Consider the following 26,606-nt stretch of genomic DNA (forward strand, 5'->3'; position numbering starts at 1 on the left):
AACACTGGGAGAATGTGCAACCTCCACACGGACAGTGACCCAGATCCGGGATCGAACCCGGGTCCTTGGCGCCGTGATGCAGCAGTGCTAACCACTGCGCCGCCATGCTGCCCTGTGAGGCAGCAGTGCTAACCACTGTGCCACCAAGCTGCCCTGTGAGACAGCAGTGCTAACCACTGCGCCACCGTGCTGCCCTGTGAGGCAGCAGTGCTAACCACTGCACCACCGTGCTGCCCCGTGATGCAGCAGTGCTAACCACTGCGCCACCCTGCCACCCCAGAATTGCAGTCTTGCCAACAAAAAAAGATATAATGGTCCTTAGGAACAGGAGTAAACCATTCATTCCCATGGACCAGTTAGATCATGGCTGAGCTGTACTTCAACTCCATTTTCCCACCTTGGTCCATTTCCCTTGACCCCATAGAATCCCTACAGTGCAGAAGGAGGCCATTCGGCCCATTGAGTCTGCACCGACCCTCCAAAAGAGCATCTTACTGAGGCCCACTCCCCCACCCTATCCCTGTAACCCTGTGTATTGATCATGGCCAACCCACCCGACCTGCACATCTTTGGATTGTGGGAGGAAACCGGAGCACCCGGAGGAAACCCATGCAGACACTGGGAGAACGTGCAAACTCTGTGCGGGCCGTGACCCAAGCCAGAAATCGAACCCGGGACCCTGGTGCTATGAGGCAGCAGTACTAACCACTGTGCCGCATACCCAACAAAAATCTATTGACCTTGGTTTTGAAAGCTCCAATCGCCCCACAGCCTCAACAACATTTTGGGGGTGAATGTTCCAGATTTCGCTTTTGTGTGAAATAAGTGCCTCCTGAGTAACGTGGCTCCACTTTTAAGATTCTGTCCCCTCGTTCTTGACTTCCCCACCAGAGGAAATAGTTCTTCTATATCTACAGTATTGAATCTTTTAACATTCTTGTATTATCAAAGGGGTATAGGTCAAGTCTGTTTGATAATTTTCAGATGTTTAATGCCCAGTAATGAACTTTTGTTCTATAGAATCTTGTAGGTATTGAGTAAATGTTAGTAGGTAATTTTTTTGTTCCTTTTTTAAAAATTTGACGCATTGTCGGTGCGCGTACTTGAATTTGAAGTGATTTGTGTGACTTGCTGTCAGCGAGGGGACCCTGCTGCTCATGCCCTCTGCAGAATTTTAGGATTTAGTTATTTGGTTTTCAGTATGCTCTTTCCTGAGCCTAAAGTGTGAAATGTTTTTTCAAAAGCTAACAATGAGCACTGTTATGGGCCAGGGTTTAGAGAGCCCCAAAGTGTATCATGGAGTTCACCTGACCCACAACTTTTACTAGATTGTGGTGTGGGGAGCACATGGCCCACTCTACAGGGGTGGGACAGCAGAAATGGAAAAGTATTTTTCAAAGCAAAACAATGTTTATTCTATGAACTCAAGTTAACCGTTTTAAAACATACAGTGAACATTTTAGCAACCATCAATTCAAATACAACCCCCAAAAAATACAATACTAAGTAATGCTTAATAACTTCCCAAACAACATCCAGAAAACAGAAGAAACACCTTTTAACAGAAGCACATCAGGTTTACATTCACTACTGAAACCAGTTACAATTCTGAATTCACCAAATGATCAAGAGATAGTCTTTTCATGGCAGAGAGATCAACAGTACACCTGCTCTGTCTGGCTTCAGCTCCAACACTGAAAACGAAACCAAAAAGACAGGCACACCCAAGCTTTTCTCAAAGTGAAACGAAAAAGCAGAACCAGAGCTCGGCTCCACCCACACTCTGACATCACTGCAGTAACATGAGCAGCCAAACGTTTCTTAAAGTGACATTCTCATGACAGCACATTGATCTACTTGGATAAAGAGAAATTTTGCTCATTTGGTGTTTGCCTGGAAAAGAAAGTTTCTAAAAAGCAGCTAAGTTGTATGAGGCGCTAACCCTGATTTTTTTATTTCAGGAGGAAGAGGAGGATTTTCTGAATGATCTGGGTTATGATGCTGTTCAGGGGTCGTCTGAGGAGGAGGATGAACTGGATGAAGATGACAGTAGTGAGGATGAGAGGGGAGCGTTAACAATTAAATCCACATCGAGATATGCTGCAAAAGGAGATGGGCAAAAGATGGGCGGGAGGGAGCCTGACCCAGCAATCCCAAATCTGTGCTGCACACTTCAGCAACAAGGTGATTTTTTAAATCAAAACCTAGTCTTTCAGTTGGTTCATTGCAAAGGTTTTGGAAAGACAACCGTTTGCCGTCCCCGTGTTGGATGGGACAAATTGTGGTAATGTGGCTTTATTGCTTCATTTGACCTGATAAATAAATCTTGGGGTAGGGGGAAGAATTGTCAAAGGGCTGCAGAAAAGAAAGAAAGAGTTAATGTATTGTGCAGTGGAGTTGCACGCTGGCCTTTTAGCTGTGGGAGCTGGGTTTGAATCCAGTATATGGACAGTATTCGTCCCAGAGGGGGGTATGGGTTCATGTCACCTAATTGACACACGCAGACCACAGGATGATGGGTGTGTGAGATGCCAATGTTGTAATGTAGGAAACCCTGTTATTACCATTGCAAAATCCGGGCAGTCATCTGTTTATGGAAGTGGAGGAGAAATTAAATAACGGTGACTTATTTTGATACCAGTACTTATTTCTGACTATTCTGAACTCTGTGGTCTCCTCGGTGTTCATGTTTCTCTTCTATCTCACCGTACCCATTCAAAGGGTTCTGGAAACCTTTTTCGAAAATGTGGGTTTTAATCTGGAATAAAAATCTGGTAAGGTTCCAGCAACACATGGCACTTGTGAGTTACAATGGATTAAAAAGATTCCTTTCACTTTCTGATTCCAGGACTCTCAGGCCCACTTCTGTGGCTGCAGAACTGCCTCAACAGAACAGCAGACAAGCGAGAAGATGATGGTCAGTACTTTATTACAATTTCTGATCGAAAGACACTGTACTTTATCAAAGTACAGAGAAAATTACAGCACAGGATCAGTCCCTTCGGCCCTCCCAGCCTGCACCAATCCAGATCCTTTATCTAAACCTGTCGCCTATTTTCCAAGGATCTACTTCCCTCTGTTCCCCGCCCGTTCATATATCTGTCTAGATGCATCTTAAATGATGTTATTGCGCCCGCCTCTACCACCTCTGCTGGCAAAGCGTTCCAGGCACCCACCACCCTCTGCGTAAAAAAACTTTCCACACACATCTCCCTTAAACTTTCCCCCTCTCACCTTGAAATCGTGACCCTTGTAATTGACACCCCCACTCTTGGAAAAAGCTTGTTGCTATCCACCCTGTCCATACCTCTCGTAGTTTTGTAGACCTCAATCAGGTCCCCCCTCAACCTCCGTCTTTCCAACGAAAACAGTCCTAATCTACTCAACCTTTCTTCATACCTAGCACCCTCCATACCAGGCAACATCCTGGTGAACCTCCTCTGCACCCTCTCTAAAGCATCCACATCCTTCTGGTAATGTGGCGACCAGAACTGCACGTAGTATTCCAAATGTGGCCGAACCAAAGTCCTATACAACTGCAACATGACCTGCCGACTCTTTATATTTTGCTGTATTCTCTGACAGTCCTCCTCGCTATCTGCAACTCCACCAATCTTAGTATCATCTGCAAACTTGCTAATCAAACCACCTATACCTTCGTCCAGATCATTTATGTATATCACAAACAACAGTGGTCCGAGCACGGATCCCTGTGGAACACCACTAGTCACCTTTCTCCATTTTGAGACACTCCCTTCCACCACTCCTCTCTGTCTCCTGTTGCCCAGCCAGTTCTTTATCCATCTAGCTAGTACACCCTGAACCCCATGAGACTTCACTTTTTCCATCAACCTGCCATGGGAAACTTTTATCAAACGCCTTACTGAAGTCCATGTATATGACATCTACAGCCCTTCCCTCATCAATTAACGTTGTCACTTCCTCAAAGAATTCTATTAGGTTTGTAAGACATGACCTTCCCTGCACAAAACCATGCTGCCTATCACTGATAAGTCTATTTTCTTCCAAATGTGAATAGATCCTATCCCTCAGTATCTTCTCCAACAGTTTGCCTACCACTGACGTCAAGCTCACAGGTCTATAATTCCCCGGATTATCCCTGCTACCCTTCTTAAACAAAGGGACAGCATTAGCAATTCTCCAGTCCTCCGGGACCTCACCTGTGCTCAAGGATGCTGCAAAGATATCTGTTAAGGCCCCAGCTCTTTCTTCCCTCGCTTCCCTCAGTAACCTGGGATAGATCCCATCAGGATCTGGGGACTTGTCCACCTTAATGCCTTTTAGAATACCCCAAACTTCCCCCTTCCTTATGCCGACTTGACCTAGAGTATTTAAACATCCATCCCTAGCCTCAACATCCGTCATGTCCCTCTCCTTGGTGAATACCGATGCAAAGTACTCATTAAGAATCTCACCCATTTTCTCTGACTCCACGCATAAATTCCCTCTTTTGTCTTTGAGTGGGCCAATCCTTTCTCTAGTTACCCTCTTGCTCCTTATATACGAATAAAAGGCTTTGGGATTTTCCTTAACCCTGTTAGCCAAAGATATTTCATGACCCCTTTCAGCCAACTTTATTGCGCGTTTGAGATTTGTCCTACTTTCCCGATATTCCTCCAAAGCTTCACCAGTTTTAAGTCGCCTAGATCTTATGTATGCTTCCTTTTTCATCTTCGCTAGTCTCACAATTCCACCCGTCATCCATGGTTCCCTAATCTTGCCATTTCTATCCCTCATTTTCACAGGGACATGTCTGTCCTGCACTCTAATCAACCTTTCCTTAAAAGACTCCCACATTTCAAATGTGGATTTACCCTTAAACAGCTGCTCCCAATCCACATTCCCTAGCTCCTGACGAATTTTGCTATACTTGGCCTTTCCCCAATTTAGCACTCTTTCTTTAGGACCACTCTCCTCTTTGTCCATGAGTATTCTAGAACTTATGGAATTGTGATCGCTATTCCCAAAGTAATCGCCAACTGAAACTTTAACCACCTGGCCGGGATCATTCCCCAATACCAGGTCCAGTATGGCCCCTTCCCGAGTTGGACTATTTACATACTATTTACATAAAAATCAAACACTTAAGCACCTTCCTGATTCCCAAGCTGCACTCCGGCTCCCTCTCTCTCTCCCGCTCCCGGACATGAAGGCCGCTGGAACCTGGGGGCAAGTTTAAACACCTACCTGAATCCCAAGCTGCACTCGCTGTGCTCCGTCCCCCTCTCTCTCCCGCTCCCGGAAATGAAGGCCGCTGGAAGGTGGGGGCAAGTTTAAACACCTACCTGAATCCCAAGCTGCACTCGCTGCGCTCCGGCTCCCTCTCTCTCTCCCGCTCCCGGAAATGAAGGCCGCTGAAACCTGGGGGCAAGTTTAAACACCTACCTGAATCTCAAGCTGCACTCGCTGCACTCCGGTTCTCTCTCTCTCTCCCGCTCCCAGAAATGAAGGCCGCTGGAACCTGGGGGCAAGTTTAAACACCAACCTGAATCCCAAGCTGCATTCCGGCTCCCTCTCTCTCTCCCGCTCCCGGACATGAAGGCCGCTGGAACCTGGGGCAAGTTTAAACACCTACCTGAATCCCAAGCTGCGCTCCAGCTCCCTCTCTCTCTCCCGCTCCCAGAAACGAAGGCCGCTGGAACCTGGGGGCAAGTTTAAACACCTACCTGAATCCCAAGCTGCGCTCCGGCTCTCTCTCTCTCTCCCGAAAATGAAGGCCGCTGGAACCTGGGGGTCCGTCTTGGTTCGTGTTGATTCATGCCCAATGTATTGCTGGTGCCCTGTGCTGGAACGTCAGTCCAATTCAAACTTAAATTTAAGAACACTTACAATGTCTCTGCCACACATGCATGGTAACCCAGCTGAGTTCCTGAGTGAATGCTTCCTGCTAGTTAGGAAAATCTGAAGGATTGTCACTGCCTTTATGTGCTGTTGGTAGCAGGTTTCAGAATAACATAGGCAGAAAGAAAGACTCTCACTTCTGTGGCACCTTTCACAACCTTCAGACATCCCAAAATGCTTTACACCCAAGGAAGTACTTTTGAAGCGTAGTCACTGTTATAATGTAGGAAACACAACAGCGTGCACAGCAGGATCCTACAGATAGCAATTTGATAATGACTAGATCATCTGGTTTTTTTTGTGTGTGTTGCTGACTGTGGGGTAAATAGTGGCCAGGGCACTGGAGATAACTCCCTTGTTCTTCTTCGAAATAGTGTTGTGGAGGGCAGCACGGAGGCGCAGTGTTAGCACTGCTGACACACGGTGCCGAGGTCCCAGGTTCGATCCCGGCTCTGGGTCACTGTCCGTGTGGAGTTTGCACATTCTACCCGTGTTAGCGTGGGTTTCGCCCCCACAACACACAGATGTGCCGGGTCGGCGGATTGGCCACGCTAAATTGCCCCTTAATTAAAAAAAAAGAAGAATTGTGTACTGTAAATTGTAGTGTTACGGGATCTTTTACATGCACCTGTGAGGTGGAGTACTACCGAGTGAGCCATAGCTGACACTTTAATAAGTTAAAAGCAAATTACTACAGAATCTGAAACAGAAACGGACAATACTGGACAATCTCAGCAGGTCTGACAGCCTCTGTGGAGAGGGACGAGAGCTGACATTTCGATGAGTCTTTGTCAAAGGGACAGAACTAGAAATGGGGTCAGATTTAGCCTGTTGTTGGGGGGGGGGGGGGGGGCTTGGAGTGATGGGGCTGGATAGGGGGCCAGCGATAGGTGAAGATTGACAAAGGTGCCGTGGACAGAAAGACAAACGGAATATAAATACGGTTGATTAAGGCTAAGAAGGGAGCTGATAGCGACACATAAAGAGATTCAAATGTGTAAATAGCAGAACAAAGGACACACTGTATGGGCAGCACGGTACCATAGTGGTTAGCACAATTGCTTCACAGCTCCAGGGTCCCAGGTTCGATTCCGGCTTGGGTCACTGTCTGTGCGGAGTCTGCACATCCTCCCCGTGTGTGCGTGGGTTTCCTCCGGGTGCTCCGGTTTCCTCCCACAGTCCAAAGATGTGCGGGTTAGGTGGATTGGCCATGATAAATTGCCCTTAGTGTCCAAAATTGCCCTTAGTGTTGGGTTGGGTTATGGGGATAGGGTGGAGGTGTTGACCTTGGGTAGGGTGCTCTTTCCAAGAGCCGGTGCAGACCCGATGGGCCAAATGGCCTCCTTCTGCACTGTAAATTCTATGAAAGGGCAACTAGGAACAGGGAAGAAATAATGGCCCAAGTTGGGTGGGGAGGGGGACAGTGGTGAGGGGAAAACAGAACAATGGATGGAATGAAAATAAGTTTATAGAATTAAAAATGGGGTGAAGGTGGAGGAGAGAGTTCACAGTCTGAAGTTGTTGAACTCGATGTTCGGTCCGGAAGGCTGTACTGTGCCTAATTGGAAGATGAGGTGCTGTTCCTCCAATTAGCGCTGGGCTTCACTGGAACATTGCAGCAGGCCAAGGACGGACATGTGGGCATGAGAGCAGGGCGGTAAACTGAAATGGCAGCGACAGGAAAGACTGGGTCCTGCTTGCGGACAGACCGGAGGTGTTCTGCAAAGCGGTCACGTCTGCGTTTAGTCTCGCCAATGTAGAGTAGACTGCATTGGGAGCAGCAACTGTAATAGACCAGATTGAAGGAGGTGCACATGCTGCCTCACTTGTAAAGGCCCTGGGATGGTGAGCAGAGATGAGGTAGAGGGGCAGGTGTTACACCTTATGCGATTGCATGGGAAGGTGCCATGGGAAGAGGGTGAGGTGTTGGGAGTGATGGAGGAGTGGACCAGGGTGTCCCGGAGGGAACGGTTCCTGCGGAATGCTGACGCAGGAGTGAGGGGAAGATGTGTTTGATGATGGCAGCATGCATGCTGCAATTGGCAGAACTGGTGGAGGATGATTCTTTGAATGCAGAGGTGAAACGTGCTGTACTTAGCACTTTGGGGTGAAAGGTGAGGACAAGGGGGACGCTAGCCAGGTTCTGGGAGGCGAAGGGGTGAGGGCAGAGGTGTGGGAGATGGGTCGGACATGGTTAAGCGCCCTGGCATCATCAGAACAGATGCGATGGAGGTGAAGGAACTGGGAGAATTGGATGGAGCCCTTACAGGGTGTCGGGTGTGAAGAGCTGCAGTCAAGGTAGCTGTGGGAGTCGGTGGGTTTGTAATGGATACTAGTGGACAGTCCCCAGAAATGGAGATAGAGGTCAAGGAAGAGAAGTGAAGTGTCAGAGATGGACTATGTGAAGGTGAAAGAGGGGGAGAAGTTCGGTTGGATGGAGGAGAGTGGTGCTGGATGGGGATTGTTCAGGCCTCTGTTCGAGGAAGAAGCAGAGAGCCCTCAGACCAGCCTGGTGGGGAATGGAGGTATAGAGGTATTGGACATCCTGGTGGGGAATGGAGGTATAGGGGGATTGGAAATCCTGGTGGGGAATGGAGGTATAGGGGGATTGGAAATCCTGGTGGGGAATGGAGGGAGAGGGATTGGACACCCTGGTGGGGAATGGAGGGAGAGGGATTGGACATCCTGGTGGGGAATGGAGGTTTAGAGGGATTGGACATCCTGGTGGGGAATGGAGGTATAGAGGTATTGGACATCCTGGTGGGGAATGGAGGGAGAGGGATTGGACATCCTGGTGGGGAATGGAGGGAGAGGGATTGGACGTCCTGGTGGGGAATGGAGGTATAGAGGGATTGGACATCCTGGTGGGGAATGGAGGGAGAGGGATTGGACGTCCTGGTGGGGAATGGAGGTATAGAGGGATTGGACATCCTGGTGGGGAATGGAGGGAGAGGGATTGAACATCCTGGTGGGGAATGGAGGTATAGAGGGATTGGACATCCTGGTGAGGAATGGAGGGAGAGGGATTGGACATCCTGGTGGGGAATGGAGGGAGAGGGATTGGATATGCTGGTGGGGAATGGAGGGAGAGGGATTGAACATCCTGGTGGGGAATGGAGGGAGAGGGATTGGACATCCTGGTGGGGAATGGAGGGAGAGGGATTGGATATGCTGGTGGGGAATGGAGGGAGAGGGATTGAACATCCTGGTGGGGAATGGAGGGAGAGGGATTGGACATCCTGGTGGGGAATGGAGGGAGAGGGATTGAACATCCTGGTGGGGAATGGAGGTTTAGAGGGACTGGACATCCTGGTGGGGAATGGAGGTATAGAGGAATTGGACATCCTGGTGGGGAATGGAGGTTTAGAGGAATTGGACATCCTGGTGGGGAATGGAGGTATAGAGGTATTGGACATCCTGGTGGGGAATGGAGGGAGAGGGATTGGACATCCTGGTGGGGAATGGAGGGAGAGGGATTGGACATCCTGGTGGGGAATGGAGGGAGAGGGATTGAACATCCCGGTGGGGAATGGACATCCTGGTGGGGAATGGAGGTATAGAGGGATTGGACACCCTGGTGGGGAATGGAGGGAGAGGGATTGGATATGCTGGTGGGGAATGGAGGGAGAGGGATTGAACATCCTGGTGGGGAATGGAGGGAGAGGGATTGGACATCCTGGTGGGGAATGGAGGGAGAGGGATTGAACATCCTGGTGGGGAATGGAGGGAGAGGGATTGGACATCCTGGTGGGGAATGGAGGGAGAGGGATTGAACATCCCGGTGGGGAATGGACATCCTGGTGGGGAATGGAGGGAGAGGGATTCAACATCCTGGTGAGGAATGGAGGGAGAGGGATTGAACATCCTGGTGGGGAATGGAGGGAGAGGGATTGAAAATCCTGGTGAGGAATGGAGGGAGAGGGATTGGACACCCTGGTGGGGAATGGACATCCTGGTGGGGAATAGAGGGAGAGGGATTGGACATCCTGGTGGGGAATGGAGGTTTAGAGGGATTGGACACCCTGGTGGGGAATGGAGGTATAGAGGAATTGGAAATCCTGGTGAGGAATGGAGGGAGAGGGATTGGACATCCTGGTGGGGAATGGAGGGAGAGGGATTGGACACCCTGGTGGGGAATGGAGGTATAGAGGAATTGGAAATCCTGGTGAGGAATGGAGGGAGAGGGATTGGACATCCTGGTGGGGAATGGAGGTATAGAGGAATTGGAAATCCTGGTGGGGAATGGGAGTATAGAGGGATTGGACATCCTGGTGGGGAATGGAGGGAGAGGGATTGGACATCCTGGTGGGGAATGGAGGGAGAGGGATTGGACGTCCTGGTGGGGAATGGAGGTATAGAGGGATTGGACATCCTGGTGGGGAATGGAGGGAGAGGGATTGAACATCCTGGTGGGGAATGGAGGTATAGAGGGATTGGACATCCTGGTGAGGAATGGAGGGAGAGGGATTGGACATCCTGGTGGGGAATGGAGGGAGAGGGATTGGATATGCTGGTGGGGAATGGAGGGAGAGGGATTGAACATCCTGGTGGGGAATGGAGGGAGAGGGATTGGACATCCTGGTGGGGAATGGAGGGAGAGGGATTGGATATGCTGGTGGGGAATGGAGGGAGAGGGATTGAACATCCTGGTGGGGAATGGAGGGAGAGGGATTGGACAACGTGGTGGGGAATGGAGGGAGAGGGATTGAACATCCTGGTGGGGAATGGAGGTTTAGAGGGACTGGACATCCTGGTGGGGAATGGAGGTATAGAGGAATTGGACATCCTGGTGGGGAATGGAGGTTTAGAGGAATTGGACATCCTGGTGGGGAATGGAGGTATAGAGGTATTGGACATCCTGGTGGGGAATGGAGGGAGAGGGATTGGACATCCTGGTGGGGAATGGAGGGAGAGGGATTGGACATCCTGGTGGGGAATGGAGGGAGAGGGATTGAACATCCCGGTGGGGAATGGACATCCTGGTGGGGAATGGAGGTATAGAGGGATTGGACACCCTGGTGGGGAATGGAGGGAGAGGGATTGGATATGCTGGTGGGGAATGGAGGGAGAGGGATTGAACATCCTGGTGGGGAATGGAGGGAGAGGGATTGGACATCCTGGTGGGGAATGGAGGGAGAGGGATTGAACATCCCGGTGGGGAATGGACATCCTGGTGGGGAATGGAGGGAGAGGGATTCAACATCCTGGTGAGGAATGGAGGGAGAGGGATTGAACATCCTGGTGGGGAATGGAGGGAGAGGGATTGAAAATCCTGGTGAGGAATGGAGGGAGAGGGATTGGACACCCTGGTGGGGAATGGACATCCTGGTGGGGAATAGAGGGAGAGGGATTGGACATCCTGGTGGGGAATGGAGGTTTAGAGGGATTGGACACCCTGGTGGGGAATGGAGGTATAGAGGAATTGGAAATCCTGGTGAGGAATGGAGGGAGAGGGATTGGACATCCTGGTGGGGAATGGAGGGAGAGGGATTGGACACCCTGGTGGGGAATGGAGGTATAGAGGAATTGGAAATCCTGGTGAGGAATGGAGGGAGAGGGATTGGACATCCTGGTGGGGAATGGAGGTATAGAGGAATTGGAAATCCTGGTGGGGAATGGGAGTATAGAGGGATTGGACATCCTGGTGGGGAATGGAGGGAGAGGGATTGGACATCCTGGTGGGGAATGGAGGGAGAGGGATTGGACATCCTGGTGGGGAATGGAGGGAGAGGGATTGAACATCCTGGTGGGGAATGGAGGGAGAGGGATTGGACATCCTGGTGGGGAATGGAGGGAGAGGGATTGAACATCCTGGTGGGGAATGGAGGGAGAGGGATTGGACATCCTGGTGGGGAATGGAGGGAGAGGGATTGAACATCCCGGTGGGGAATGGACATCCTGGTGGGGAATGGAGGGAGAGGGATTCAACATCCTGGTGAGGAATGGAGGGAGAGGGATTGAACATCCTGGTGGGGAATGGAGGGAGAGGGATTGAAAATCCTGGTGAGGAATGGAGGGAGAGGGATTGGACACCCTGGTGGGGAATGGAGGGAGAGGGATTGGACACCCTGGTGGGGAATGGAGGGAGAGGGATTGGACATCCTGGTGGGGAATGGAGGGAGAGGGATTGGACACCCTGGTGGGGAATAGAGGGAGAGGGATTGAACACCCTGGTGGGGAATGGAGGGAGAGGGATTGAACATCCTGGTGGGGAATGGAGGGAGAGGGATTGGACATCCTGGTGGGGAATAGAGGGAGAGGGATTGGACATCCTGGTGGGGAATGGAGGGAGAGGAATTGGAAATCCTGGTGAGGAATGGAGGGAGAGGGATTGGACATCCTGGTGGGGAATGGAGGGAGAGGGATTGGACATCCTGGTGGGGAATGGAGGGAGAGGGATTGGACATCCTGGTGGGGAATGGAGGGAGAGGGATTGGATATGCTGGTGGGGAATGGAGGGAGAGGGATTGAACATCCTGGTGGGGAATGGAGGGAGAGGGATTGAACATCCTGGTGGGGAATGGAGGGAGAGGGATTGAACATACTGGTGGGGAATGGAGGGAGAGGGATTGAACATCCTGGTGGGGAATGGACATCCTGGTGGGGAATGGAGGGAGAGGGATTGGACATCCTGGTGGGGAATGGAGGGAGAGGGATTGAACATACTGGTGGGGAATGGAGGGAGAGGGATTGGATATGCTGGTGGGGAATGGATGGAGAGGGATTGAACATCCTGGTGGGGAATGGAGGGAGAGGGATTGGACGTCCTGGTGGGGAATGGAGGTATAGAGGGATTGGACATCCTGGTGGGGAATGGAGGGAGAGGGATTGAACATCCTGGTGGGGAATGGAGGTATAGAGGGATTGGACATCCTGGTGGGGAATGGAGGGAGAGGGATTGGACATCCTGGTGAGGAATGGAGGGAGAGGGATTGGACGTCCTGGTGGGGAATGGAGGTATAGAGGGATTGGACATCCTGGTGGGGAATGGAGGGAGAGGGATTGAACATCCTGGTGGGGAATGGAGGTATAGAGGGATTGGACATCCTGGTGGGGAATGGAGGGAGAGGGATTGAACATCCTGGTGGGGAATGGAGGTATAGAGGGATTGGACATCCTGGTGGGGAATGGAGGGAGAGGGATTGAACATCCTGGTGGGGAATGGAGGTATAGAGGGATTGGACATCCTGGTGGGGAATGGAGGGAGAGGGATTGAACATCCTGGTGGGGAATGGAGGTATAGAGGGATTGGACATCCTGGTGGGGAATGGAGGGAGAGGGATTGGACATCCTCGTGGGGAATGGAGGGAGAGGTATTGGACATCCTGGTGGGGAATGGAGGGAGAGGGATTGGACATCCTGGTGGGGAATGGAGGTATAGAGGGATTGGACATCCTGGTGGGGAATGGGTGTGTAGAGGGATTGGACATCCTGGTGGGGAATGGAGGGAGCGGGATTGGACATCCTGGTGGGGAATGGAGGGAGAGGGATTGGACATCCATGGTGAATAGAAGGCGGTCATGGCCAGGGAACTGGAGGTTGTTGATGTGATGGAGAGCACCAGAGGAATCGCGGATGTAGGTGGGAAGGGACAACACAGGAGGAGTGATAAATGAGTCAAAATAGGAAGAAATGAGTTCAGTGGGGCACGAACAGGCTGACACGATGGGCTTTGGGGGAGGGGGTAGAAACGGGCTGGATGGGGATAGGGGGGAGGGGACAGTCCTGTTTGTGGATTTGGGGAGGGGGTGGAACCGGGCTGTCGGGGGGGGGGGGGAGCGGGACAGTCGTGTTTGTGGATTTGGGGAGGGGGTAGAAGCGGGTGTCGAGGGGGGGGGGGGGGCAGTCCTGTTTGTGGATTTGGGGGAGGGGGTAGAAGCGGGATGTCGGGGGGGGGTGGGGACAGTCCTGCTTGTGGATTTGGGGGAGGGGGTAGAAGCGGGATGTCGGGGGGGTGGGGACAGTCCTGTTTGTGGGTTTGGGGGAGGGGGTAGAAGCGGGGAGGCGGGGGGACCGTCCTGTTTGTGGATTTGGAGGAGGGGTTAGAAGCGGGGAGGCAGGGGGACCGTCCTGTTTGTGGATTTGGGGGAGGGGGTAGAAGTGGGATGTCAGGGGGGCGGGGGAACAGTCCTGTTTGTGGATTTGGGGGAGGGGGTAGAAGCGGGCCGTCCAATCGCTGTGGAGGGAAGATCTCCAGAGGAGATAAGGTCAGCGACAGGTCTGGAAACAGTGACTTGATGCTCGGTGATGGGGCCATGATCCGGAAGTGTCTGAGAGTTGTCTTTCAGCCTCTGTGAGGTAGTGGTCAGTGTGCCCGCCAACAACAGACCCACCCTCGGCGGCGGGTTTCAGTCAGTGTCTTGAGTAAGTTATCTACTTGCACTCTTGTCTGAAATGCAATGTGGTGCTGGGGGAATGGAAAACACTCCGTTTATTTTAGCTTGGAGGCACCTGTCTAAAAGCACTGACTTTTTTCAGTAAAGTGTGAAAGTATCTGGCTTTGGCTGCAGAGTCTCCACGTTTCAGTGGGTATTAATCTGATTTCTATGCAGGGACCTCAGTTGCAGTCCCACTCGTCCCCTTGTCTGAAGAAAATGAAGATGCTATGGACCATGAAGTATTCCAGAAACTTCTGAAGAAAGTTGGAATTCGACCTCCTGCTGATGAACAGGTAACAGTGATGTGCAAGGATGTGTAAATGCTGACGAAACAATAGTCAAGATTAAAAAAATAGAATAAAAAGGACTGTAAACAGGTTTATTTGCTGTGAAAAGAGTGTTCGTCCTATCATTGCTACAGCAATGCAGTGTTTTAATAATTATTAATAGACATTGTGTGTTTTATACATCAAAAGGCCATGTGTGTGTTATACGTTTAGCTGCTGTTGTATAAAGAGTCAACGGTTCTGCTCCTTTCCCACAAACACCTTTAATTTACTTCAACAGCCTCTGCACAAAACTCTAACATCACATCACCTGACACAAAGGCCACCTGAAGCCCCTTTACAAATCAGTGTCAATTATTGGATGCCTAACAACTAATTGGAATGTCTCTTAACCCATTACTTAACAGTGTGTCTGATGTAGAACACCAGCTTTTAATTGTTTTTAAGCTTCGTTCCTTCCTCTTACACTGGGTCACCTATTGAAAGTGCTGTACTGTTGTTTCCATGATATTTTGGGAAGCGTACTTTAATAATCTATTACATACTTCCGAACTGGGAGAGGTTTGTTTTTCAGTGTTGCCCAAGGCTCAGTGGGAAGCTCTCACCTCTGACTCAGTGGTTGCTTCAAGTCCCACTCCAGAGACTTTGATACAATTTGGGGCTGCGACACCCAGGGACGTATTGAGGGAGTGCTCCACTATTAGTGGTTCCATCTTTCCAATGAGATGTTAGGCCGAGGCCCCGTCCGCCCCCTCTGATAGACATACCCCTGGATCAGTAATTTGCAGAAGAGCAGTGTCGTGGGGCCAATATTTATCCCTCAGCTGAAAATAGGTTATCTGGTCTCCCTACCATTTCTTTTATATGTGATGTTACTTTATGTTTATTTTAGGAATCTTTCTGGCGTATTTCTGCCAACCTGAACGTTATGTGGTTGCGCAAGATTGCTTCAGCTATTTCCCTGCAGGATGGTGGAGGAGAGGCAATGGAACAAGGTGACGATGTCGGTGCAGATCAGAGGTCTGAGGCCTTGCGAGCTCTGGTGATGGCCAGGGAGAGGAATGCTACCCCTACCAAAGGTAGTTGCTTTGCAACGCAAACTTCTGGTTGTTTTAATTCTCGACTTGCTGCAGGTTTTTTTTTATCCTTTGAAAGTTGGTCTCTGTTCCAACCTTCTGTGTGTTTAATAGTAGATGCGTGCCCACAGTCTAATCCACTGTCTTGGGAGCTACTGAATAAGATGCTTCCCTCATCCTTCCCCTGGTAGGCAATTGTAAGACCATTAAGTGTTAGTTATGAAATGAGGCAAATGCAAGTTTAAAACAATCTCGTGCCATGGCCTGTGCACGTCTGACATTTGCGCCTTTTTCTGTTTTACAGCTGATAATGATGAATCTGAAGACAGAACCAAACAAGCTCATGAGCCTACCTCCGGATCAGACAGTGACACCAAAAGGCAAGTGATGAACAATAATCCTTTGGCGTGTAAGCTCCAATGCACTGAACGTGGTGGTGTAATGCTAGCAATGTGTTTTGGAGTGGCAAGGCTGCTGAGGAGCGAAGAGGAAATGATAGAAGAAGCAGCATACTGAGGATGATTACCAAGCAGAACACTACCTCCACCGGAGATTGGAGGGTGCACTGGACTCTTTCCATCTCTGCCTGATGGCAAAACCTTTTCTCTTGGCTGGGTTTTGAAGAATTTGAAGTGGATTGTATTTGTGAAGGTTTTGAACAGTTGATCATAGAATTTACAGTGCCGAAGGAGGCCATTCGGCCCATCGAGTCTGCACCGGCTCTTGGAAAGAGCACCCTACCCAAGCCCACACCTCCACCCCATCCCCATAACCCAGTAAACCCACCCAACACTAAGGGCAATTTTGGACTCTAAGGACAATTTATCATGGCCAATCCACCTAACCCGCACATCTTTGGACTGTGGGAGGAAACCGGAGCACCCGGAGGAAACCCACGCAGACACGGGGAGGATGTGCAGACTCCGCACAGACAGTGACCCAAGCCGGAATCGAACCTGGGACCCTGGAGCTGTGAAGCAATTGTGCTAACCGCTGTGCGACCGTGCTGCCCTTGATGGTCGGTTTCAATCCACAGCATCAAACTGATTGGCAATCTCACTGAGACCGCAAAACATTTTTGGTGTGGGAAATGTTCCACTGGCACAGCAAAGGGGTATTCTTGGGGGAATGGAGGCTAAGACACATTACTGAACGTAGTAAAGGAAGTGGAGTGGCTGAGCAAGTGAAACTCGTGTAAAGTAAACCTTTTTATAAAGGTTTACTTTACACACTGAGGGCTTTTACCAGCCCCTTGGTGTACACTTGCTGGAAGACCTTACACAGTGGCCTTTCCCCATTGCGCCTTGGCGGCGGCTGCCCCAAGCTTGAGTGCGTCCCTAAGCATGTAGTCCTGGACCTTGGAATGTGCCAGTCTGCAAACTCGGTCGAGGACAATTCTTTGCGCTGGAAGATCAGCAAGTTTCGGGCAGACCAAAGAGCGTCTTTCACCGAGTTGATGACCCTCCAGCAGTAGTTGATGTTTGTCTCGGTGTGTGTCCCTGGAAACAGTCCGTAGAGCTCTGTGTCACAGAGCTGCTCGGGATGAACCTCGCCATATACCACTGCATCTCTCTCCAGACCTTCTTTGCAAAGGCACATTCCACAAGGAGGTGAGTGATTGTCTCATGTATCCTGCAGCCACTCCGAGGGCAGTGTTTGACAGCACTGAGACTTTGGGCGTGCATAAAGGATCTGACTGGGATGGCCCTTCTCACCACCAGCCAAGCTAGGTCTTGGTGCTTGTTTGAAAGTTCTGATGATGAGGCGTTCTGCCAGATGACTCTTTGACAGTGTGCTGGGAGAACCATCCGCCAGGATCTACTATCTCCTCATCCTGAAGGGCCTTGAGGACGTTGCGTGCAGACCGCTGCTTGATCAATTTGTGGTCAAAGGTGTTTCTCCGCATACATTTTTCCATGAGGGACAGATAACCTTCCGCGAAGGAAAGGTGATAACGGCACGGTTCAAATACTCGGGAGTGTTCCACAGCAATGTGGCTAACCTCATCCTTTGTAACACCGGGGACAGATAGAACCTCAGTACGTAGTGACACTTGGTGTTTGCATACCGGGGTCCACGCACAGCTTGATGCAGCCACATACAAAGGTGGCCATCTGGATGAGGGCATGTTCTGTACGTTTCCACCTTATCCAGAGATTTGTACGTGGTGTCCTTCAGACTCGCTCTTGCCACGGTTTACTTTGGCTCTCAAGGCCAGTTCGAATTGATCGCTGACGTTCATTAGCCTGTGCACTGATATTGGATCCGAGCAGAAGACAGCGAGTGCTCTAAACTTTCTAGTGTTTGTGAAAGTGACATTCCAGTAAGTTTGATGAGCTGTGCCAGTCCTGTGTGGATTAAAACCTGATTATATTTCACTGTTACAGTTATGGTGAGAAGGACAAACCCAAGCATCTGCTAAAGCGGAGTCGCCTGTTCGATAGCGATGATGAAATGGAAGACGGGGGTAAGATTCTTCAAAAGCTTTTTAAGACGCAGTAGGGTTTTCTCACCACGACGCATTCTCTCTCTTGTAGATAACGATCTCTTGACAGTTATCAGAGTTCTCCCAGTGAGCCAGAGAAGACACAGCCAGAGTGTGACAGCAAAGAGTGAGTTTGGGAATTTGAAGCTAGGTGGGAATTGAATCGGTAAGACTGTTCCTTTTTAAATTTCAGGAGTTTAAATTAATCTAGAATTGTGAAGTGTAGGTTAACAAGGGCTGCCCCACCCACTCACATAACTGGTTGGCAGTTAAGTGTCAGTCACCTTAATCTACTTTGATCTAAAAGCAGGTGGGGGGGGAGTCAACTCAGGCCAATTTAAAAGAGCAATTTGTAACTCACTCCCAGTGAGTTCTCCCAGTGAGCCAGAGAAGACAGCCAGAGTGAGACAGCAAAGAGTGAGTTTGGGAATTCGAAGCTTGGTGGGGGGGGAGGAGGTGCTTTTTAACCCTGGTAAGTGACTGGTAAGTAGTTTTTCTTTTCATTGTCTAATTTATTTATTTTTTTCTTTTGTTTTTTGGAATTGTGGTTGTATAAGTTAACCTAAGGTTTAAGACATGGCAGGAGATCTCAGACCCGTGTCATGCTCCTCGTGTGCGATGTGGGAGCTCAGGGACACGTCCACTGTCCCTGGTTCCTTCACGTGCAAGAAGTGTGTCCAGTTGCAGCTCCTGTTAGACCGCTTGACGGCTCTGGAGCTGCGGATGGACTCACTTTGGAGCATCTGCAATGCTGAGGACGTTGTGGATAGCACGTTTAACGAGTTGGTCACACCGCAGTGAAAGTTACTGAGGGAAATAGAAAATGGGTGACCAAAAGACAGCAAGAGTAGGAAGGCAGTGCAGGTGTCCCCTGCGGTCATCTCCCTGCAAAACAGATATACCGCTTTGGATACTGTTGAAGGAGATGGCTCACCAGGGGAAGGCAGCAGCAGCCAGGTTCATGGCACCGTGGCTGGCTCTGCTGCGCAGCAGGGCAGGAAGAAGAATGGCAGGGCTATAGTGATAGGGGACTCGATCGTAAGGGGACTAGACAGGCGGTTCTGCGGACGCAATCGCTACTCCAGGATGGTATGTTGCCTCCCTGATGTAAGGGTCAAGGATATCTCGGAGCATCTGCAGGACATTCTGGGGGGGGAGAGGGTGAACAGCCAGCTGTCGTGGTGCACATAGGCACCAACGATACAGGTTAAAAACGGGACGAGGTCCTACAAGCTAAATTCAGGGAGTTATGAGTTAAACTAAAAAGTAGGACCTCCAAGGTAGTAATCTCAGGATTGCTACCAGTGCCACAGGCTAGTCAGAGTAGGAATGTCAGGATAGAGAGGATGAATGCGTGGCTTGAGAGATGGTGCAAGAGTGAGGGATTCAAATTCCTGGGACATTGAAACCGGTTCTGGGGAGGTGGACCAGTACAAACCGGACGGTCTGCACCTGGGCAGGACTGGAACCGATGTCCTAGGGGGGATGTTTGCTAGAGCTGTTGGGGAGAGTTTAAACTAATGTGGCAGGGGGATGGGAACCGATGCAGGAAGTCAGAAGGTAGTAAAACAGGGACAGAAACAAAAGGCAGTAAGGGGGAACGTGTAAGGCAGAGAAGCCATAGTCAAAAATCAAAAAGGGCGACAGTACAAGGTACAGTGACAGGGGAGCTCAGTGAATAGGACCAGGAATACTAAAAGGAATAAAACGGGAAGTAAAAACATAAATGGTAAGCAACGCGGCAGGTTGTTACATGAAGATATGAGTTCAACGACAAGGAAAATTAGGAGAAAAGTTAAGAGGAAATATAACTTAGGAGAGGTTACTGATCGAGGTGTTACGATTCAAAACAGAGGTATAAAAGCCAGCATAAGTGTACTTTACCTGAATGCTCGTAGTATTCGGAATAAGGTAAATGAGTTGATGGCACAAATCACCATGAATGACTATGATTTAGTGGCGATTACTGAAACATGGTTAAAGGATGGTCACGACTGGGAGTTAAATATCGGAGGGTATCAAACTATTCGGAAGGACAGAGTGGATGGTAAGGGAGGTGGTGTAGCTCTGTTATTTAAGGATGGGTGGGGCAGGCAATAAACAAAGAAATAACTGATGCATGTAGAAATGGTACAGCAGTTATCATGGGGGATTTTAATCTACATGTTGATTGGTTTAACCAGGTCGGTCAAGGCAGCCTTGAGGAGGAGTTTATAGAATGTATCCGCGATAGTTTCCTAGAACAGTATGTAATGGAACCTACAAGGGAACAAGCGGTCCTAGATCTGGTCCTGTGTAATGAGACAGGATTGATTAATGATCTCATAGTTAGGGATCCTCTCGGAAGGAGCGATCACAATATGGTGGAATTTAAAATACAGATGGAGGGTGAGAAGGTAAAATCTAGCACTAGTGTTTTGTGCTTAAACAAAGGAGATTACAATGGGATGAGAGACGAACTAGCTAAGGTAGACTGGGAGCAAAGACTTTATGGTGAAATAGTTGAGGAACAGTGGAGAACCTTCCAAGTGATTTTTCACAGTGCTCAGCAAAGGTTTATACTAACAAAAAGGAAGGACGGTAGAAAGAGGGAAAATCAACCGTGGATATCTAAGGAAATAAGGGAGAGTATCAAATTGAAGGAAAATGCATACAAAGTGGCAAAGATTAGTGGGAGACGAGAGGACTGGGAAATCTTTAGGGGGCAACAGAAAGCTACTAAAAAAGCTTAAAGAAGAGTAAGATAAATTATGAGAGTAAACTTGCTCAGAATATAAAAACAGATAGTAAAAGTTTCTACAAATATATAAAACAAAAAAGAGTGGCTAAGGTAAATATTGGTCCTTTAGAGGGTGAGAAGAGAGGCCACACCTGGAGTATTGTGTTCAGTTTTGGTCTCCTTACCTGAGAAAGGACGTACTGGCACTGGAGGGTGTGCAGAGGAGATTCACTAGGTTAATCCCAAAGCTGAAGGGGTTGGATTACGAGGAGAGGTTGAGTGGACTGGGACTGTACTCGTTGGAATTTTGAAGGATGAGGGGGGATCTTATAGAAACATATAAAATTATGAAGGGAATAGATAGGATAGATGCGGTTAGGTTGTTTCCACTGGCGGGTGAAAGCAGAACCAGGGGGCATAACCTCAAAATAAGGACAGTACAAAGTCTTACAACACCAGGTTAAAGTCCAACAGGTTTGTTTCTATGTCACTAGCTTTCGGAGCGCTGCTCCTTCCTCAGGTGAACCTCAGGAGCAGCGCTCCGAAAGCTAGTGACATAGAAACAAACCTGTTGGACTTTAACCTGGTGTTGTAAGACTTTGTACTGTGCTCACCCCAGTCCAACGCCGGCATCTCCACCTCAAAATAAGGGGAAGTAGATTTAGGACTGAGTTTAGGAGGAACTTCTTCACCCAAAGGGTTGTGAATCTATGGAATTCCGTGCCCAGTGAAGCAGTAGAGGCTCCTTCATTAAATGTTTTTAAGATAAAGACAGTTTTTTGAAGAATAAAGGGATTAAGGGTTATGGTGTTCGGGCAAGAGATGGCTAGGGAAATTGCAAATGCACTAGTGATAATTTACCAAAATCCACTAGACTCTGGGGTGGTCCTGGCGGATTGGAAATTAGCAAACGAGACACCACTGTTTAAAAAAGGAGGGAAGCAGAAAGCGGGTAATTATAGGCCAGTGAGCTTAACTTCGGTAGTAGGGAAGATGCTGGAATCTATCATCAAGGAAGAAATAGCGAGGCATCTGGATGGAAATTGTCCCATTGGGCAGACGCAGCATGGGTTCATAAAGGGCAGGTCGTGCCTAACCAATTTAGTGGAATTCTTTGAGGACATTACCAGTGCGGTAGATAACGCGGAGCCAATGGATGTGGTATGTCTGAATTTCCAGAAAGCCTTTGACAAGGTGCCACACAAAAGGTTGCTGCATAAGATAAAGATGCATGGCATTAAGGGTAAAGTAGTAGCATGGATAGAGGATTGGTTAATTAATAGAAAGCAAAGAGTGGGGATTAATGGGTGTTTCTCTGGTTAGCAATCAGTAGCTAGTGGTGTCCCTCAGGGATCAGTGTTGGGACCACAATTGTTCACAATTTACATAGATGATTTGGAGTTGGGGACCAAGGGCAATGTGTCCCAAGTTTGCAGACGACACTAAGATGAGTGGTAAAGCAAAAAGTGCAGAGGATACTGGAAGTCTGCAGAGGGATTTGGACAGGCTAAGTGAATGGGCTAGGGTCTGGCAGATGGAATACAATGTTGACAAATGTGAGGTTATCCATTTTGGTAGGAATAACAGCAAAAGGGATTATTATTTAAATGATAAAATATTAAAACATGCTGCTGTGCAGAGAGACCTGGGTGTGCTAGTGCATGAGTCGCAAAAAGTTGGTTTACAGGTGCAACAGGTGATTAAGAAGGCAAATTGAATTTTGTCCTTTATTGCTAGAGGGATGGAGTTTAAGACTAGGGAGGTTATGCTGCAATTGTATAAGGTGTTAGTGAGGCCACACCTGGAGTATTCTGTTCAGTTTTGGTCTCCTGACTTGAGAAAGGACGTACTGGCACTGGAGGGTGTGCAGAGGAGATTCACTAGGTTAATCCCAGAGCTGAAGGGGTTGGTTTACGAGGAGAGGTTGAGTAGACTGGGACTGTACTCGTTGGAATTTAGAAGGATGAGGGGGGATCTTATAGAAACATATAAGATTATGAGGGGAATAGATAGGATAGATGCGGGCAGGTTGTTTCCACTGGCGGGTGAAAGCAGAACTAGGGGGCATAGCCTCAAAATAAGGGGAAGTAGATTTAGGACTGAGTCTAGGAGGAACTTCTTCACCCAAAGGGTTGTGAATCTATGGAATTCCTTGCCCAGTGAAGCAGTAGAGGCTCCTTCATTAAATGTTTTTAAGATAAAGATAGATAGTTTTATGAAGAATAAAGGGATTAAGGGTTATGGTGTTCGGGCCGGAAAGTGGAGCTCAGTCCACAAAAGATCAGCCATGATCTCACTGAATGGTGGAGCAGGCTTGAGGGGCCAGATGGCCGACTCCTGCTCCTTGTTCTTGTGTTGTTATCAGCAGTGTCGAAGAATTAGTGCGACTTTTGACTCTGGAACTCCTATCCTCTTTCTCTTCCTACACCCACACACACAATGCCAACATCACTCAAAGCCTAAAATTGCAGTATTATATTTGTAGATCCTGTGGTAGGGCAGCGTGCGTCGTAACTACATGATTTTGCACTGCGATGGGAGGACATGAGTTTCCAATAAGCCTATAAGCCCCTTGCCTCCATAGAAGGGCATGGAATTGGCGAGCCTGCCGCGGGCAGCCATTATAACAGTATCATAGAACATAGAACGGTCCAGCACAGTACAGGCCCTTCGGCCCACGATGTTGTGCTGAACTAGTCTGAAACCAAGATCAAATGAACCTACTCCCAATCATTCCAGTGCACTCCATGTGCCTATCCAATAACCGCTTGAAAGTTCCTAAAGTGTCCGACTCCACTACCATAGCTGGGAGTGCGTTCCACACCCCAACCACTCTCTGAGTAAAGAACCTACCTCTGACATCCCTCCTATATCTCCCACCATGAACCTTATAGTTATGCCACCTTGTAACAGCTACATCCACCCGAGGAAATAGTCTCTGAACGTCCACTCTATCTATCCCTCTCATCATCTTATACACCTCAATTAAGTCACCTCTCATCCTCCTCCGCTCCAATGAGAAAAGCCCTAGCTCCCTCAACCTTTCCTCATAAGACCTACCCTCCAATCCAGGCACCATCCTGGTAAATCTCCTCTGCACCCTTTCCAATGCTTCCACATCCTTCCTATAGTGAGGTGACCAGAACTGCACACAATACTCCAAATGTGGTCTCACCAGGGTCCGGTACAGTTGCAGCATAACCCCGCGGCTCTTAAACTCAAGCCCCCTGTTAATAAACGCTAACACACTATAGGCCTTCTTCACAGCTCTATCCATTTGGGTGGCAACCTTCAGAGATCTGTGGACATGAACCCCAAGATCTCTCTGCTCCAACACATTCCTCAGAACCCTGCCGTTGACCATATAATCCGCATTCAAATTTGTCCGACCAAAATGAATCACCTCACACTTATTAGGGTTAAACTATCGGTAGCAGCTAGGGCATGCTTTGCACACGGACAGGAATCTGTTGATTCCATGGTTTTAATGGTCTTGAATGTGAACTTTCAGCTGAGGAAACGGTTGAAGTGAAGGTGCTGGAAGATCCTGATCCTGACGTGTCTGACTCCGAGGTCACCCACAGACTGATTAAAAGGCGGAGGCGAGCAATTGATGATGATGACGATGAGGATTAACCGCAATGAATTTGGACTTTTTGAACTTATTTTGAACACTTGGTCAAACCAAAGACCGAAGATTCTGAAGCAATAAATTATATACGTCCACTACCTGCACTACCTGTGTGTGCACTGACATTGTGCTAAATTCAATGTTCAAAGCCAATAAAAATGAAACATGTACAGAATGGGAAGAAAATGATATTGTACAGCTTTCTTCATCCACAGTCACCTTGTGAAAAGGGAGCACAGTTGATCAAAGGATATCCGTTATCCTGCTTGTATTGCTTGGGTGCAAGTTGACTCCCTTATCCACTTCAAATGAATGTTTGTGTTGCACCCCCCTCCCCACCACTAACTCTCATTTAATTTTCTGCATATTATTTGAATTGACATCTGGGCCGGGATTTTCCGGGCTCCCAGCCGTGTGTTTCACTGTGGTGCGCCGTTCGCTAGCAGCGGGATTCGGTTCACACCGCGTGTCAATGGGATTTCCCATTGTAGGCACCCCACACCACCAGGAAACCCATAGTTCGCGTGCACTGCCAGCGGGAACAGAGAATCCCGGTGGGGCAGAATTCCAGCTCTGGTATAGCGATGGATCTTTCTTTGTTCTAAACCTGCCGTTTGTTAACTAGTTACGGTCCAACTTTGTTGTAATGAATTTCAGGCATGTTTTAATTGCCAACACATGCAAACTCTGTGTGTGTGTGTCATATGTTTTCCTCAATGTGATGTATTTACCTGAATGAACACCTTCACGTTATACTTCTGGATGTACTGACTAGTTGAATTCATTAATAAAACGGGACAGTTCATAGGAGCTTTTTCACTTTTACAGAACGTGCAATTTGTTATTTCCAATGTGTTTGAACAATGTTGAATTTGGCCTATCAAAGCCCATCCCTCCAGTCCCATTGAAACCCAAGCTTCTGGTACCCTCACTCTTTCCATCCGAGTATCCAGCGGTCTTCTGACTGTCCCCTATTCCACCCTCCAGATTACTCCAAACCTTTCCCACTGATCAAAAAAGTTCTTTCGGATACTATTTGAAACTTTTTGCGCTGTTTAACATTTTACACACTATCGCGCTACCTATTTCAGTTCTATTTTGTAGTTGTACAAGATAATCATTCACCACAGTTGAACGTTCTGCTTTTATTTTGAAGCTTGATTTTTGCGAAGAAACACCAACTGGATTTATCTCCGGGCAGACTTGTGATGGGGAATTAATGAAAATTTCCTGTTAGCTGTGAAGTGCCGGTCATAGTAAAATATTGGAACTGCCCTGTGTACCTCATCAAGATTTTACCCATTAGAATTGAAGGGCATATGTTTGCTCTGCAATTTACCCCACAATGATTTCTGAGGTGCGCCTTGTATAGAGGGAAAATAATGATCAAGTAATTCTTCATCCAGAATGAAGGGAGCAATAGATGCTGAAATGGAGGAACTCGAGGATCGTTCTAGATGAATGAATTACAATGAGTTGACTGGCCACACTTGATAACAAGAACAAAGAAAATTACCGCTGGCCCCTCGGGCCTGCTCCGCCATTTAATGAGACATTGGCTGATCTTTGTGGACTCAGCTCCACTCTCCGGCCCGTACACCATATCCCCAAATCCCTTTATTCTTTAGAAAGGTATCTATCTTTTTCTTAAAAACGTTTAAAGAAGGAGCCTCAACTGCTTCGCTGGGCAAGGAATTCCAGAGATTCACAACCCTTTGGGTGAAGAAGTTCCTCCTACACTCCGTCCTAAATCTACTTCCCCTTATTTTGAGGCTATGCCCCCTAGTTCTGCTTTCACCCGCCAGTGGAAACAACCTCCCCGCATCTATCCTATCTATTCCCTTCATAATTTTATATGTTTAAATAAGATCCCCCCGCATCCTTCTAAACTCCAATGAGCACAGTCCCAGTCTACTCAACCTCTCGTCATAATCTAATCCCCTCAACTCTGGGATCAACCTAGTGAATCTCCTCTGCGCTCCCTCCAGTGCCAATATGTCCTTTCTCAGGTAAGGAGACCAAAACTGAACACAATACTCCAGATGCGGCCTCACCAACACCCTATACAATTGCAGCATAACCTCCCTAGTCTTGAACTCCATCACTCTAGCAATGAAAGACAAAACTCGATTAGCCTTCTTAATCACCTGTTGCACCTGCACACCAAC

General features: G+C 48.6%; 1 protein-coding gene across 2 annotated transcripts in view; it reads left to right on the plus strand.

Annotated features, from left to right (window-relative positions):
- The window catches only part of timeless (timeless circadian clock), a 98,881-nt gene extending 73,613 nt beyond the window's left edge, over positions 1-25,268 (plus strand). For both annotated transcript variants that reach the window (XM_072493637.1, XM_072493638.1), the window contains exons 24-30: positions 1,962-2,184; positions 2,849-2,917; positions 14,415-14,533; positions 15,420-15,606; positions 15,908-15,983; positions 17,991-18,070; positions 24,319-25,268. In XM_072493637.1, coding sequence (XP_072349738.1) covers positions 1,962-2,184; positions 2,849-2,917; positions 14,415-14,533; positions 15,420-15,606; positions 15,908-15,983; positions 17,991-18,070; positions 24,319-24,443 — 879 coding nt within the window. In that variant the 3' untranslated portion in view covers positions 24,444-25,268. The remainder of the gene's footprint in view (positions 1-1,961; positions 2,185-2,848; positions 2,918-14,414; positions 14,534-15,419; positions 15,607-15,907; positions 15,984-17,990; positions 18,071-24,318) is intronic.
- The last annotated feature ends 1,338 nt before the right edge of the window (positions 25,269-26,606 follow it).

Source organism: Scyliorhinus torazame, chromosome X (assembly GCF_047496885.1).
Source record: "Scyliorhinus torazame isolate Kashiwa2021f chromosome X, sScyTor2.1, whole genome shotgun sequence".
NCBI classification, from domain to species: Eukaryota; Metazoa; Chordata; class Chondrichthyes; order Carcharhiniformes; family Scyliorhinidae; genus Scyliorhinus; species Scyliorhinus torazame.